The 15,737-nt window shown below is 39.3% G+C and overlaps 1 protein-coding gene across 1 annotated transcript; it reads right to left on the bottom strand.

The window, feature by feature from the left end:
• Positions 1–1,771: 1,771 nt before the first annotated feature.
• On the bottom strand, positions 1,772–13,736 carry C7H5orf46 (chromosome 7 C5orf46 homolog). Its single transcript, XM_027548801.1, has 4 exons — positions 13,610–13,736; positions 8,393–8,540; positions 4,147–4,204; positions 1,772–2,068 (listed from the first exon to the last, which is right to left on the bottom strand). Exons 1-3 carry the CDS (start codon positions 13,722–13,724, stop codon positions 4,156–4,158), a joined length of 312 nt encoding a protein of 103 aa, XP_027404602.1. The 5' UTR covers positions 13,725–13,736; the 3' UTR covers positions 1,772–2,068; positions 4,147–4,155.
• Positions 13,737–15,737: the final 2,001 nt, after the last annotated feature.

Below are 15,737 nucleotides of genomic sequence, written 5' to 3'. Positions count from 1 at the left end.
TATGCTAAAGTGAACTAAGTTAGACAAGAAAACTGGAGTGAGTAGCCATTCACTTCTCTTGCCTATCTTCCTGATCCAGAAATCAAACTAGGGTCTCCTGCATTTCAGGTGGATTCTTTACCAGGTGAGCTATCAGGGAAGCTCAGCTTTTTACACAAAGGAAGACAAATATTGTATGGCCTCATGCATATATGAAATCTTAAAAAAAGGGAAGTCATTCAAGTAGAGAGTAAATTGGTGGTTGCCAGGGCCAGAGGAGGCGGTGAGAGAAATGGGTGAAGCTGGTCAAAGTTTACAAACTTCCAGTTATAATATCAGTAAGCTGGGGATCTAATATACAGCCTGGTGCTGTAGTTAATAATACTGTATTGTGTACTTGAAAGTTGCTAAGAAAGTAGATCTTAAAAGTTCTCACTATATGGACTTCCCTGGAGGTCCAGGGGTTAAGAATGTACTTTCATTGAACTGGGTGTGGGGGTCCATCCCTGGTCAGGGAACTAAGATCCCACTTGCTGCACATGGCCAAAAAATAAATTAAAAAATAAAATTAAAAAAAAAGTAACCATGTGAGGCCATGAATGTGTTAACTAACCTTTTCATGGTAATCATTTTGCAGTATACATGTCTATCAAATGAACACATTGTACATCTTAAATTTACACAATGTTTATTAAATGTCAGTGGAGTTGGGAATAAAAAACTGGAAGTCTCTGGAAAATGCAGAAGGTGGATTATCTAAATTTATAATAGAAAGTAATGTATTTTTCAGTATTTAGTAGGTATTCACTCTTTGCTTAGCTATCTGCATTATGAGGGTTTCTTTGTGTTGCATGCACACCTATCCTGGCTTAAAGGAAGACAAACAAACAAAAGATTTATTGAAAATACACTGAAGTAATGCTTGGGAGAACAGGATCCAGGACAGAAGTACATAGATCTTTTATTCTAGACTAGAGTGCTATATGCTGTAGAGCTGTAGAGTGCAGTTAATGCCATAATTGTCATTGTGCTTTATGGTTTCAGTCTTGTCTCACTGTCCCATTAAATAATTCTGGAAGAATCCTCCTGGCTCAGCTGGGTCAGATCTGACAGTGGTTCAATCCTTTATGACCAAGTGGGCAAGAACCACACCAGTAGCCACTGAGGACCCACATCTGTGTGACAAGGTTGTGGAAGAAATGAAAAGACTGCACTAGACTTGCCAAAATTCTTTCATCCACTCTTTTCAAGTGTCTTCAAGGGCACTCTGCTAGTCCATGAGAATAACAAAGACTGGTGGGAGTAGTGGTTTACTTGCTAAATCACGTCTGACTGTTGCAACCTCACCAGGCTCCTCTGTCCCTGGGGTTTTTTCAGGCAACCCACTGGAGTGGGTTGCCATTTCCTTTTCCAAGTGATCTTCCTGATCCTGTGTTTCTCCTGTGTTGCAGGTAGATTCTTTACTGCTGAGCCACTAGGAAAACCCAATGAAGACTGTGAAACACCAATAACCTTGTTAATTTTTTTTTAAAGGTCAGGTTTTAGTTTACTAGCCCAACAACATGGGTTCAGATTTTTTGAAAGACTTTTCCAAAAAGGATTTATGAAACTTTTAACTCTGAAATTTCATATGTTTTTAGGGATTAAGTGCTTGTTCTTTGGAGTCAGGTTCAAATCCTTTTTCTGTCATTTACTGGTTCTGAGACTTTGGACTTATATTATCCAAAATTTAGTTCTCTTAATTTGAAATGTTCTTCAGTTATTCTGGATAAAAATAATTTTTATATATTTCTTTTTTTTGCATCATTAAAAACTGTAAACATTTTCTGGAAAAATTACTTCTACCAACAAAAACCTTAATGAACTAGGATTTGTGACCCAGGGTGGACATATTTATTTTGACTTCTAGAAGCAAAATTGCAAAGTCAGGATGTTCAGAATAAGCTGTGTTTGGTTGAAGCCAGGGCCTGAATTCTAAGCACTCGCTGGGAACTGCTTTGAGCCCTCTGTCCTGGAGGACTTGTGAAACAGAACTGGAAAAGCAGGATTTGGTTGCCCTTGGCTTGTTCTGGAGCCGTGTAGGTGTGTCCTTAGAAACAAACCAGACACAGGGAAACAATTACCAGCTAGAAAAGGCTTAAGACCTAGGAAAAACACAAACATTTTTATGTCTCTGTACTATAGAACATGAGATGATTTATTATAATGAAATCAACTATAATATGTATTTGAAAAAACAAGCAACAGCAACAAAAATGAAAATGCAAGATATATGAGGCAAGAATCAGTAACAGGAATGAAGGGAGAAGGCACGTATATTAAACACTGGGATAAATTGAGTCATCAGTTTTTCTTTGAGTTTCTGGATAGACAGGAAAAATAAATGAAATAGACCAAGTTACATAAATCTTATAACCAGAAATGAGGAAGCAATACTTAGGGAAGGCTCATTTTTTCTCTTGCTCTAAATTCTAAAAGAAACATTTCCCATCAGGCTTAATGGTGTAGATACTGAGTGGTGTCTTGCCCATCTGCAGTTTTGCTCATTGGTTACTTAAGGATTTCCCATGAAATTTAGTTTTTCTAGCTCCCTCCTGAGGAAGTTCTGACTCAGCAAGTCTAAACATGTCATCTGGTGTGTCGGTTACACTTTTTTCGTAATTAAAAAAATGTAGATAGATATTGAGAATTTGCAAAGTGCTTTGCCATCTTTTACTTCTCTTATAACCTTAGTAAGATTCATCAGATTCTTATTTTAACATAAGAAAGGTGTGTTGAATGTCAAATGACTTAAGACATTGGGAGACTTGAATCCCCATGATTTCAAGTGACGCAGGACACTAGGAGGTGAAATTGTAAGGCTATTAACATAAGGAAATTGTGTCAATGTGATTAAGCAGAGGTTGTGAGGACCTCAGATTAATTAGGTGTCCGACTATTAGAAGATTTGTTTGTGAGAACTTGCCCCTTTCTGCTCATTATCTGAGACTATACGGAAATGCAGCTTCTTTGCAAAGCCCTCCTAATGCCCACTCCTTCCTCCAGGTCTTCCTTTTTATATCCTTTCTACAAGGCATATCCATGGCACTTGTACATAGAACTTGACCATTTCCCTGCACAGTCCTGGAGTGCACTGTGCTAGGTGATAGCCCAAACTAGAAACTTCTTAATGATGGGACAGTGTTATTTATCTTGGTAGCATTGACAGAATTTGACACATAGTAGGCATGGGTTAAATGAGCGTTAAAGGACTGTGTAAGAAAGAGGCATATGTTATAGGAGAAAGATAGTTTATTTGTATATCTACTTACATAAATATGCATCCTAGAGATGTATAGAACGCAACTAACCAGAGGGGTAGTGTATTATCTCTATGGACACCTCGAGGCATGTCTAAAATCACACAGTTCAGTCACTGTTCTCTGTTCTCCAGTAAGCTCTATTGCTTAGTGGTGGAGCACAGACTATGGACTCAGGCTGCTTGAATTCAGATCACCTTAATTAAGCTCCCTGAGCTTTGGTTTCCCTATTTACAAAATTTTAGAATGACAATACCTATCTTTCATAGAGAATGTTAGAATTAAATTAGGTAACGCATACAGAGCACTTAGCTTAATGCCTAAACCTAAAACTAAGCTAGTTTGTGCTAGTTACTTATAGAATTCATTTCCCAGGTCTAACATTTCTGTATTTATATTTCGAAATCCATTCTCAAGAGAGAACTGGATAAGGAACCAGCAGGTATCTCTGAACACAAACCAGACTGTTTTCATATAAATTAGAGAGCTTATTAGTTCTTTCTGCTGGAAATAGTTTTTGTAAATCTTATTCTCATGAGTAACTAACTGCATGATTTCATGGGTCCTTAGACTTTAGTGCATATAAGCTCCTCCTTTCACAGGCAGATCTTGCACAAATCGAGTTCCAAGCGGAGTTGGGACAAGCCCAGTTCTCCTCACTTCAGTGCTTACTTGTTTCACCCCACAATCGTGCTTCTTCCCTTAAGAAAATCTTACTAAGTCTGTGACTTTGAGATAATAAAAATACATCTATTAAAAATTATTTTAAAAACAATGCAAGAACAAAGCAAAAACACACACAAAAAACACATTTTTTGCTATGTTCAGTATACTATTTTTTGATTGTAAGTTTTTAAGTTAAAATCACCTGAGAAAGTCACTTTGATGAATGTTCTCCTTGTTTATCACCATGTTCCAAAAATTCTCTTGAAAAAAAATAAAGAGAAAACAATGAATTATGATTTAGACTGATCAGGAATGTTAAAAAGATCACTAATTTATACTATTTGAGCAATACTTTTCTTCTCCAGGTTTTCCTGGGTTGTAAAATAAGAAGATCTAAGATTTCTACAGTAGTTCATATTTGACAAGCCATGCATGCATAATTCTCTCTTTAATTCTGCCAAGAAATCTATTAGTTTGGTGTCTAGTCTTATATAAACTCTATAAAGATAGATATTTTGATCTATTTGTTTCATAATACATCCCCAATACCTAGAACAATACCTGGCATATAGTATGAATTAATAAATATTTGTTGAATAGGTAAGTGATGATTTTTAATCTTTTTACATATGAAAAGACCTCTGAAGCTCATAGAGATCAAATAACCTGTTTAAGTCAAATGGCTGGTAAATTGCAAAGCAGAGTCTAAAACTTAGGTCTCCAGAAGCATGAATTAATGCCAGAGGTTTCTATACTGTTTAAGGATTGACTGTGGGGTAGCTGTTGAGAAGGTAAAAGAAAAAAATGCGGTCTATGAGGATATTCTTATTTGGTGGAGAAAACAGATGCATTCAGAGACAAATAATTTAAAACAGTGAGATAAGAAAAGCCATATGCCTTCATAATGCCTTTGCAGGATTTGCCTTCCAGCAAAGGCATTATGAAATCCCAGCATCTGAATATCTGAATTTTCTAATAGTAGGGGTCTGTGACATCTTCACAGAGCTTGTCTTTGTACTGGATTTTACAAAATCATTACAGACTTAGCAGGTGAACAGAGTGGAGCTGGGGTTTGAGGGTGAGGCACTGATGACAGAAAATCATGTGCAAAGATAACTGGAGATTTAAACGAACATTATCTGTTCTGAAACAGAAATAACTTGTCACTGGGTCATCAGGTGTTTGGCTTCAAAAGTGAGAGATTTGACTGAAAGATATATTGGCATCAGGGAAGGCCCTTTAGCATCAGCTGTTGCATTTGCTCTGATTTTGCAGGCAATGGAAGTTCACTGAAAGGGTTTCAAGCATGGCAGAGAGAGAATCAAATTTGTAGCCAGGTAGAGGATGGGTTGGAGTGGGGAGAGACAGAAACAGTGTAAGTAATGATAGATCTAATGAGAAGAGCTCTGGAAAGAGATGATGATGGGCTCAACTAGCCCTACGAGTCAGTGGAGTTGAAGAAAAGGAATGGTATAGGAAGAAAAACTTGTTGTTTAGTCACTAAGTTGTGTCCAACTCTTTGCAACCCCATGGACTATAGCCCACCAGGCTTCTCTGTCCATTGGATTTCCCAGGCAAGAATACTGGATTGGGTTGCCATTTCCTTCTCCGTGGGATTTTCCCGACCCAGGGGTTGAACCTGCATCTCCTGCATTGGCAGGTAAATTCTTTACTGCTGAGCCACCTGGGAAGCCCTAAGAAAAACTTAGAAAATTTAGCAACTAGATAGAAGTGGTGATGAGCAGGAAGAATCAAAGAAGACCTGAAGTGTCTAGATTCTGAATAGATGGAAATGTGACTTACTGAGATAAGGAAAAAATGAAGAGGAGCAGATTTGTAAGTGAGATGATGGGATTGGGTTTAGACCAGGTGAATTTGATGTATTGACGAAAACCTAAATAAGGTTTTTGTAGCAACCCATGAATTGTTACATTCTGTAGCTCAGGGAAAAGAATGCAATAGACATCTGTATTAGGAACACATCAGACTGTAAGTAATATTCCTAATGTGGAAGCTGTGATGTGAAAAATCAGGGAGGCTCTACATTTGGAACCTTGAGTAGCAATGATGTTTAAGGGGCAGATGCATGAAAAGTCAAATAGAAAGAATAAGAAAGAAAGGCTTGTGGTAGGGAGAGAACAAGGAAAATGTTGTGTCATGGAAACCTGGGGGTCAGGGTGAAATTCACAAGAATTGGAGGCTTCTCAAAGGGCCAGGGGAATTAAGAATATGGATATTTTTAGATCAGTGGTGACCAGAATGCAGTTCATATAGCTCTTAAGTTTACCCAGAGGGTAAGTGGAGGGAGTGAGCTGGTCTATTCACTGTCCTGAAAGCACATACCCAGCATTTGTTACATGATTGATACGGTATGTAGGCATCAGATACACAGGAGTAAACAAAGCAAAACTTCTATCTTTATGAAGTTCCATCATTCTTGTCATTCTCTCTTCTAATCAAATCTCATTGAGTCCTTTAAGATCCAAAGCACATCTTGCTTTTGCCAGAAACACTCCCCTAAGCATCCTTGCCCAGTGCCAGCTCCTTTCCTTAGACCCTTCACTGTGAGGGTTGACTGACATTTACCTAAACATCTTAGCTATCACCAGATATGCTCATGTCACCTTATACAATAAGGACTGCAATTTCTTTGAGGAGACTTCTAGACTTATAGTCTAGATTGTTTCCTTCACAAGTCCTCCCCCTACTTTCCTAAGCACACATTAAGTTCTTAGGTATAGTTGTTGAGGGTCTCTTCCCACTCCCCATCCTCTGCCATATTTATGGTATTTTCTTGGACAGAGGGAGGGCAGTTAGATGTGTTGCCTTGAGCAAGGACTGTTGTGTCATTAATGAAGATCCCTCAAGTTTGAGTTAACAGAGAACACAAGTGCTATTTTATAATATATCTAGGGAATTCCCCAGGGAAGGAATAAAAGGGATTATTATTGTTCTGATTCTTTGCACTGCTATTGTTATGATTTATAACAATTTGAATTCAACTGGAGTCTAATCTGTACTTTGTAGATGAATAGTGTTGCTCTTATTCTTTTCCTTGTCAGTTTTTTCCTTGTTTACATGAACAGTCGTGGGAACTCGACAGTTGCAAAAGTAACCATTGATAGGAAAAATGAAAACACAAAATAAACACCTGTAAGTTTTAACAGTTTGTTCTTGATTGTATGCAGACTCCTGCCTATTCACCTGATTGTAATATGTCAATTTAAGCAGATCGGGCATTACAAAATGGCCCCTGATCACTTCTATACAGAAGCGGCCCTTAATTTGTCACTGGTTATAGACTATTTTGAGAATCTTATAAAGTCAGAAGCACTGCCCCTAGAAAATAGAAAGATTCACATCTACACAAAAATGTGAATATAAATTTAAAGGTGATGTGGACCTTTAAGACCCAGCCATGTAGCTCAGAGCATCCAATCAATGGTTAATCAATATTAGAATAACCTGAAAGGTTGTTAAAATGCAAACCTGCAGCTTTGCCCGGGGAAGGTACAACATGGGATGAAGCGGTCCGCGTTTTGTAAAGTTCTCCAGGAGATTCTTAAGCAGGTAAGTAATGGTCTATACTTTGTCAAACTCTGCTTAGGGTGTTGTGAAGAGAGAATTAGAGAGCAGAGTCTCAGAGAGGTTAGCACCTAGAAATTCAGGAAAACAAATTAGACCCTGGTGAGCTGAACTGAGGGAGGTTAATGTCAGGAGAATGAAGAACAGGGTGAAGTAGATTTAGAAACCAGAGCTATGTAAATCTACGTAGGCTGTATTAGGAGTTGGGCACAGGAGCTTGGAAGCAGGTTGAAAATCACAGGAAGTTTATGGGCTATGCAATTTGCCAACAAGGCAGTCTGTCAAGATCAAAGCAAACCCTCCCTTCTAAGAGAGGTTCTCTAGATTGCCTTGGAGGAGAGATAGCTACTGTGTCTGCTAACCCTCCTAAATTACTCAGACTAGAAAATAAAGATAGAACTTCTCATGCCCCTTACTACTGAGCACATCCCTACCCACCACCTTCATCAGAGAATTACTGTGTCTGCATTGGGTAGGTCCTTTATTCCTTTAACTTTACAGATCAGCCAACTGACGCACACAGAGAGGGAGAGTCTAAGTGCAGATCACCCAGTAAGTAGCACCTGTGTCAAGACCAGAACCTAGTTTTCTGCCTGTTGGTCTGATGCTCTTCTTCCCCCCTACTTGGTCGTCAAATAAAACATATTTTATGGATCCCCTTGTTTCATAAATTCCTTGGGAATGTTCTCACCCCCAAGAGTTTAGGGAAATCCATGCAGATGCAAATATATGTTAACATAGACAACGTTTCAATTAAAACAGTACATTGGCATGCATGTAATTTTGTTTCTCATTCATTTTAATGCAATGTGGTCATTACCAACAGCCAACTGGACAAAAGCAAGGTTTGTCTCAGTGCTTACGTGCTCCTCGTCATGGAGCGGAGGATGAACTCCACCGCATTCTCAATAATGTCTGAGCCCAAAATGTTTAGGAATTTTGGGAACGCTGGCTCTGAATTTTTGCCTGAGTCGTGTGGCTGCTCATCTGGCTTGCCCTCTGGTTTGTCATCTGAAAAACAAAACGGAATCTCAGGGTTGATTCTCAGCAAAAAGATAAGGAAGTTTCTTTCATTGTAAGGAATCCTAGGGCCCTTTATAACACCCCCCCCCCCATTATGTAACCTCATATAATTATATTTAGGGACATCTAATGCCTGCCTATTGTCTTCATGTGCATTATGCCATTTATTCCTAAGCAAACAGACCCACAGATATTGATGCCTTTGGTAGACACAGTTTCTCTTTCTGATGAGAAAACCAAAGCTCACAGAAGTTGTTAGTTGTTCAGAGTGAAAGCAGCTAGTAAACACCAGTGCTGGGACTGAAATACAGGATGCTTGGTTTTAATGTATTTTTCTCATGTAATCCCTGGACTTCTGGAAGTGATAATGAGGAGGATGATATAATAATAGGTAGCATTTGCTGAGCACATAGGACAGGCAATCCTGGGACAGGCAATCTATGTGCACTGTCTCATTTTATTCTCCCAGCAACCCTATGAGGGAGGCAACATTATTATCCCAAGTTAAAGGTAAGGAAATGGAAGTTGAGAGAGGTCTAGAAGGGGACCAGAGTCACAGTGTTGGAGTGGTAGAATCAGAATTCAGCCCCATGTTTGTCTGGTACTAAAACCTGGGTTCTAAAGCACTCTGTGATGAACTGCATAGTCTTGGACAAAAAAAGGTATGAACTAACTACATGTGTGTTATAAGACAGCAAGTATTATGATGACAAGGAGAAATTCTGTCATTTGTATCCCAGCATGTGATAGTTCTGTAAATAATGATTTTACATCTATATGTAATATTAAGTTTGATCAATTTTTTGGACTGTGCAGATTTTAGCTCACTGGACTCAGAATCTGAGAACACTGGGTGACTTGCAGAAGATCTTACAAATAGCAGGAGAAGATGTGATTTTAACTGCTGGTCTCTTACTTTTTAAAAACCAGTTTTAATTGGAGGATAATTGTTTTACAATGTGTTGGTTTCTGCCATTCAGTTCAGCCACTTAGTCGTGTCCGACTCTTTGCAACGCCATGAATCACAGCACGCCAGGGCTCCCTGTCCATCACCAACTCCTGGAGTTTACTCAAACTCATGTCCATCGAGTCAGTGATGCCATCCAGCCATCTCATCCTCTGTCGTCCCCTTCTCCTCCTGCCCCCAATCCCTCCCAGCATCAGGGTCTTTTCCAATGAGTCAACTCTTCACATCAGGTGGCCAAAGTATTGGAGTTTCAGCTTTAGCATCAGTCCTTCCAATGAACATCCAGGACTGATCTCCTTTAGGATGGACTGGTTAGATCTCCTTGCAGTCCAAGGGACTCGCAAGAGTCTTCAACACCACAGTTCAAAAACATCAATTCTACAGCGCTCAGCTTTCTTCACAGTCCAACTCTCACGCCATACAACAACCTAAATCAGTCATAAGTATACATATATCCCCTCCCTCTTGAACGTTCCTTCCATCCCCCACCCCATCCCACCTCTTTGGATGTCACCACAAAGCACTGGATTGAGCTCCTTGTGTTACATAGCAAGTTCCCATTGGCTATTTATTCTGCATATGGTAATGTATACGCTTCAGTGTCACTCAGTTCACCCCATCGTCTCCCTCCCCGCTGTGTCCACAGGCCTGTTCTCTACCTCTGCATCTCTATTCCTGCCCTGCAAGTAGGCTCATCAGTACCATTTTTCTAGATTCCATTTGTATGTGTTAATGTATGATATTTGTTTTTCTGTTTCTGACTTAGTTTACTGTGGACAACAGGCTCTAGATCTCTTACTTTTGATATTTAATCAAGTGCCTTTTGGAATGAGGCCAAAGATCCAGAAAGTGAAGTTGGTGACATGCAAGGTCCCTTGGTGGGTTTGGCTTTGCTTAGTGGTCTAACAGGTTCAGGGGATTAAAAGCAATGAAGAGCAGCATTTAGAAAGTACGAATGGCCTCCCCTTTGGACCCTGGTGTCAGGATGAAGTAGAACCCTTTATCTTTTGATTTAACTGTAGCCTCACAAGTAGTGCTGGCAGATTTGGTAAACAAAAACACAGATGCCCAGTTAAAACTGAATGTCAGATAAAAAACAATATTTTTTTAGTATAAGAATGACCTGTGAAATATTTAGAACATACATAAACTAAAATAGAAAATTGCTATTTATCTGAAATTCAACTTTAACTGGGAGCCCTGTATTTTATCTGTCAATCTTATCACAAATTTTGACTCAAGAAGTCCCATCCTCTAGACAAAGTACCCCACGACTCTGAATGAAGGAGATGTAACTAGCTTTTGGTGTGGAGGCTATCAATTAGCGAGAAGAGTTGCATTTGTATCATATCCTAAAATAGAGACTCTTAGTAAAAAATATGGCTTTCAATTCTACAAACATTTATTTTTTACTTTGCCACAAAAAAAGATTCAATAGTCTGAGACCTAAAGACAAGATCAATATACCAACCACCAAGTATTTATTCAGCTGTTGGTTTTCACATTCAATAAGTGTTTTTGAGCCTACTATTATGTATATAGCATATGCTGCTAAGAGTTAAGGCAAAAATGGACATATATGGACATGATCCTTACATAAAGGGCAGGGCAACCATGGAGACCAGAATTGCTTTGTTTTCATTACAGGAAGGGGAAGGAAAGAGAAGGCTTATTTGTAATGTGTAGGTACTAGGATGTACATTCATCACTTTCCTGATCTTTATTCAATTCAGTGATAGCATTACAGTTTTATAGAAGAGAAGACAGATGTTCAGAGAAAATAAATGACTCAGCAAAAGTCACACATCTAGCAAGTGGATGAGCGAGGGTTTGAATCTATTTTTTTTTTTTTTTTTTCAAATTTCACAGAACACGTTTCTTACATGAAATCCTGCCTTCAAGCAGTTGTTCTCTGGAGACATTTACCAGCTGCAGATGGAAATTTCTTCCATGAAAAGTGAGTTCTTTTCTCTGGTTCCTATCTGCCTACTTGAATAACAATTTAATTTTATTATTTTTATTGTAACTTAGCAATAGTTACAAGTTTTCAAAATACAAGGAGCCCTGGCTTAGAGTGTGTGTGAAGATCAAATCCTTGGCCCTGCCTTGGATCATGTATATGAGAGGTATTACAGTGTGGTGGGTGATGTTTTGAAGTCCTGTATATCTGAGTTTGATTCTTGTCTTCAGCAAAAAATTCACCAATGTTTAACTGCTCTGCCTCTCAGTTTCTTCACTGTGTTCTTGTCAAGATGGAAGGATACTTGATGTATCTTTGTATATCATATATATGTGTATATATTACTGGAGTGGGTAGCCATTCCCTTCTCCAGGGGATCATCCCAAACCAGGGATCAAAATGGGTCACTGGCATTGCAGGTAGATTCTTTACCATCTGAGCCACTAGGGAAGCCCAAATAAAAGCTCCCCCATATTATATTTGAAAGGAGAAAATATTCAACTATTGGCTTTGATAATTTTTTTTCTGGTATGTCAAATTTCTTAGTTTTTATTATTTTCCAAAATTTTCAAATTTCTTAATATTTTAGCAGCATTTATTTACATTAATACTTGATTGTGTTTCTTAGTATAATCATAAAGTTCTGAAAAACAATAATGCTGATATTTCTACAGTTTTTGTAGCTTATAAAGTGATTACAAAACCATGTTCATTTCACCTGGTGAAGTTGGTAATTATCCTATTCTACAGATGAGGAAACTGAGGTTCAAAGCAGTGAACTGTTTTAACCAGTTTCAGTGTTCATGAGAGACAGACCTGGGACTGGTCTCTAGGATATAAATCTCACTTTTCGCTTTATCACAGTGATTACTTAGGGGTAGATGGACTCAGTGGGCTTCCCAGGTGGCTCGGTGGTAAAGATCTGCCTGCAATGCAGGAGACGTGGGTTCAATTCCTGGGTCAGGAAAATTCCCTGGAGAAGGAAATGGCAACCCATTCCAGTATTCTTGTCTGGGAAATCCCATGGACAGAGGAGCCTGGCAGGCTACAGTCCATGGGGTTGCAAAGAGTCAGACACGCCTTAGTGAGTAAAACCAAAACCAAAGAACCAGATGGACACAGTAATCTCTGAGGCCACCTCTGCCATAGCCCTGCTGGAGTGTCTGCCCACATGTTGTGCCAGTGGACGGTGGGTGACCGAGGTTGTGAGTTCTGCCAAATTATATTTAGAATAGCTCAAAAGGTTCTATTACTAATTAGCACTGTCTGTATTTTCTGACCTGTTATTCTGAATACAGACAGATTAAGGGCTCATTGTCATCTGTAGACCAAAAATTAATTAATGAAACTTCTGCCTGCTGCCTGTGGTCCTCTGTGTGCTTGGAACAGACATGAAAGAAGTAGATGCTTTATAATAGAAAGAATCTAAAGACTTGGGTTTCAGTCCCAGATGTGCCACTTCTGCCTGTGTCAATGCTCAAGTAACTTTCTCTCTGCAAGCCTGGCTTATTTACCTGCAAAAAGGGAAATGATAAAACTGTGCATGTTTACTTAAAAGAATTATGAGAATCAAACGAGATAATACATATCCATAATGGTTAATGTTGGTGTTTATTATGGAACAGTATGTTTTATCTTTAATTTTCATGACAGCTAAATGAGAAACTTAACAACTGATACTCCCTTTTAAGTGTGAGGCCCATAGAGGTTAAATAGTGTTTCTGAGTCATATTTCTGATTAGTGGTGGAGCCAGGCCCAGGAGTCTTATTCTAGACTCTTCACTTTTGAATATTATTAGTTACAGTCATTAAAAAAAAGAAAAAACAAATGCCCCCAGCTTTCAAGGAATTTATGGTATAATAGTGTCACTATATCATGTGAGGATATAAGAAAAAAAATCATTCTGAACTTCATACATTCACTGAGGATGGAGGCTGTAACTGAAGCACACTTGAATACAAATCCTACTTGCTTTTTGTTAAATCTGCCTCTGTCTCCCAGTCCAGTGCTCTTTCTGCGGTGCCCTAAGTTCCCCTCATTCCTTTGCATGTTCCAGATCAGTGCCACTGACTTCCTCCAGTCATGGCTAACTACTGCGTAAAGCATGAGCTGAGACTTAAAGTACTTACCAGCCTGGCAAGTCAGGATTAAGACAAGCAGTCCCCAGACAATTGTCAGCCGAAGCCCTGAGACAGCCATGTTTGTAGCAGTGGGTATCGATGCAGAGAAATTGTTCCGATGCATCCGAAGTCTTGCTCCATTTATAGGGCATTTATAGCTGACATCATCTGCTATGGAATTTAGGTTGTTGCATAATATATCAGTAGAGCTTGCTTCTGAATCTATACTAATGGGCCCTGCCCTGTCTTTAAAACCAAGAGTTTTACAGGTAGGAAAAGAAAAACCCTCTTGGTATTTTTAATATGTGTTTCATAAATGACACTGCAATCATTCTTTTGCAGTTATTTCTGTGCCAGGGTTGACAATTAGGTGAGGATCAGGCAGAATTGCTTTCCAGTGCCAAAGAACAAGCAATAAACCGGTTGGCAAGGTGTGCCTACTCTCCTCCCTGTACACTCTGCTTCCTTCCTTGCTCTGAGCTAGTGACCTGTCCCCACCTGGGCTTGCCCATTCACACCCACATGCTGTGCTCATGCCCTTTGTTTTCCTGTATATGTTATCATCCCTATTGTCTCCCCTTGCTCCGTCCCCACTTATTCCTCAAGCTCAGGTTCAAATGCCCCCTCTGCAGAACCTCCATCATGGCCATTGCATCCCACTCCAGATAGTTGCTCTGTCACCAGCCATATATCCTCCTTGACTAGTTATTTGGGAGCTAAGTATTTTAAGAGTTCTCTTCTCCTTTAGCCTATAGATCTCTTAAAGGCAGGGTACTTTATTCACTTTTGAATCCTCAAGGAGTCTAGCATAGTACTTGGCATTAGTCTCGGCTTTCACTTCACTTCCCTGGGAACGTTGTTCTGGTTCTCCAGGGAATGGCTAAGTGTTCTTTTTATGTACCTGATAAGCACCTGCTTAAATATCTCCACAAATTGACTGAAGGCTCCTTGAGGGCAAGTTTATCTTTTTCAGAATTTACATATATATATCTATTACTCAAGGCCTATAGCAGACATTAAAAAAGAGAAAAAAATTAAATTACAGCACTCATTGAAAGATAGTATTGGGTTTGACATGCTGTTATGTAAAATATCCTTCCTTTCAGATACAGACATTCAAGAAGATACAATTTGGTTCGAGTCTAGGTGATACTGCTTATTCTGAGGAATGATGTAATAAAACAGTTACCTGGAATAAGGATTTAGGGATGGTCCCTAAACTTACATGTTGACCAAAACTTGTACATTGTGAATGTCAGAGGATCCTTTTAATAAGTGATGAAATTAACCAAGCTACAGAAATGGGCATTTCTGGTGTCACAGGGCCTAGGCTAGGTCCTCTTACTCTCACTTTAGTACTTGAAAGCCATCAAGAAGCTCTGCTTGGATGCTTTCAGGCCTCGCCAACCTATCTTCTGGTTCAGTCTCTCCTATAGAGAGGGTTGTGACCTGGAGATTGTGTTCCTAGTAGGGAGATTTCAGCAAGTTAGATTTATGCCATCAGGGTCACTGCTTAGGACTGAGCATTGTGCTCTCCAAGAGCCTAGTGGGGAAATAACATTCAAGCTAGTCCTGCCATGGACCCTGACATGTGCCTATATTTGCAGGCTAACGATTCCTTTTGCTTTGCACAAGCTTCAAGTTCTCAGGGCTTAATCAGCCAAGAGAGTGGTGTGTTTTTCTAATTCACCACAAGGATGCTGTGCAGGCAAGCAAAAGCTCTGGGTATTACAACATAGGGCCTGCTGGCTTATCAAGGATATATCAGCTAAATGGGGCATGGAGATAAGTCTGCATACTCCATGTAGTGGCTCATTTAATGAAGAATGAATGGCTCTTGGTAGTCGGGTGTCAAAGAAATAGCACCATCCTCGGGATCAGAATAGTGCTTCTTCTCTCTCATTTTTATTATTTTTTAAAAATTCATTTCTGTTGGAGTATAGTTGATTTAGTGTTGTGTTAGTTTCTACTATATAGCAAAGCGAATCAATCATACACATACATATCCACTCTTTTTTAGATTCTCTTACTGTTGTGTGGCACTGCAGTGGCAGCTGCACGGCACTGGAGCAACTGTGAGGATATAAGCCTGTCCAAGGGCAAAGATGCCCCAGCAAGACGGTGGGCGCTGGAGCAG

Source organism: Bos indicus x Bos taurus, chromosome 7 (genome assembly GCF_003369695.1).
Source record: "Bos indicus x Bos taurus breed Angus x Brahman F1 hybrid chromosome 7, Bos_hybrid_MaternalHap_v2.0, whole genome shotgun sequence".
Lineage (NCBI taxonomy): Eukaryota > Metazoa > Chordata > Mammalia > Artiodactyla > Bovidae > Bos > Bos indicus x Bos taurus.
The sequence above is the reverse complement of the archived record's forward strand: the minus strand, read 5'-3'. Positions and strand labels throughout refer to the sequence as shown.

Coding starts and splice junctions, on each gene's coding strand:
- C7H5orf46 (XM_027548801.1), bottom strand. CDS start 13,724: ATGCATCGGAACAATTTCTCTGCATCGATACCCACTGCTACAAACATG. Junction 8,541..13,609: donor AATCCTGACTTGCCAGGCTG/GTAAGTACTTTA, acceptor TTTGTTTTTCAG/ATGACAAACCAGAGGGCAAG. Junction 4,205..8,392: donor CGCTCCATGACGAGGAGCAC/GTAAGCACTGAG, acceptor TTTTTTTTCAAG/AGAATTTTTGGAACATGGTG.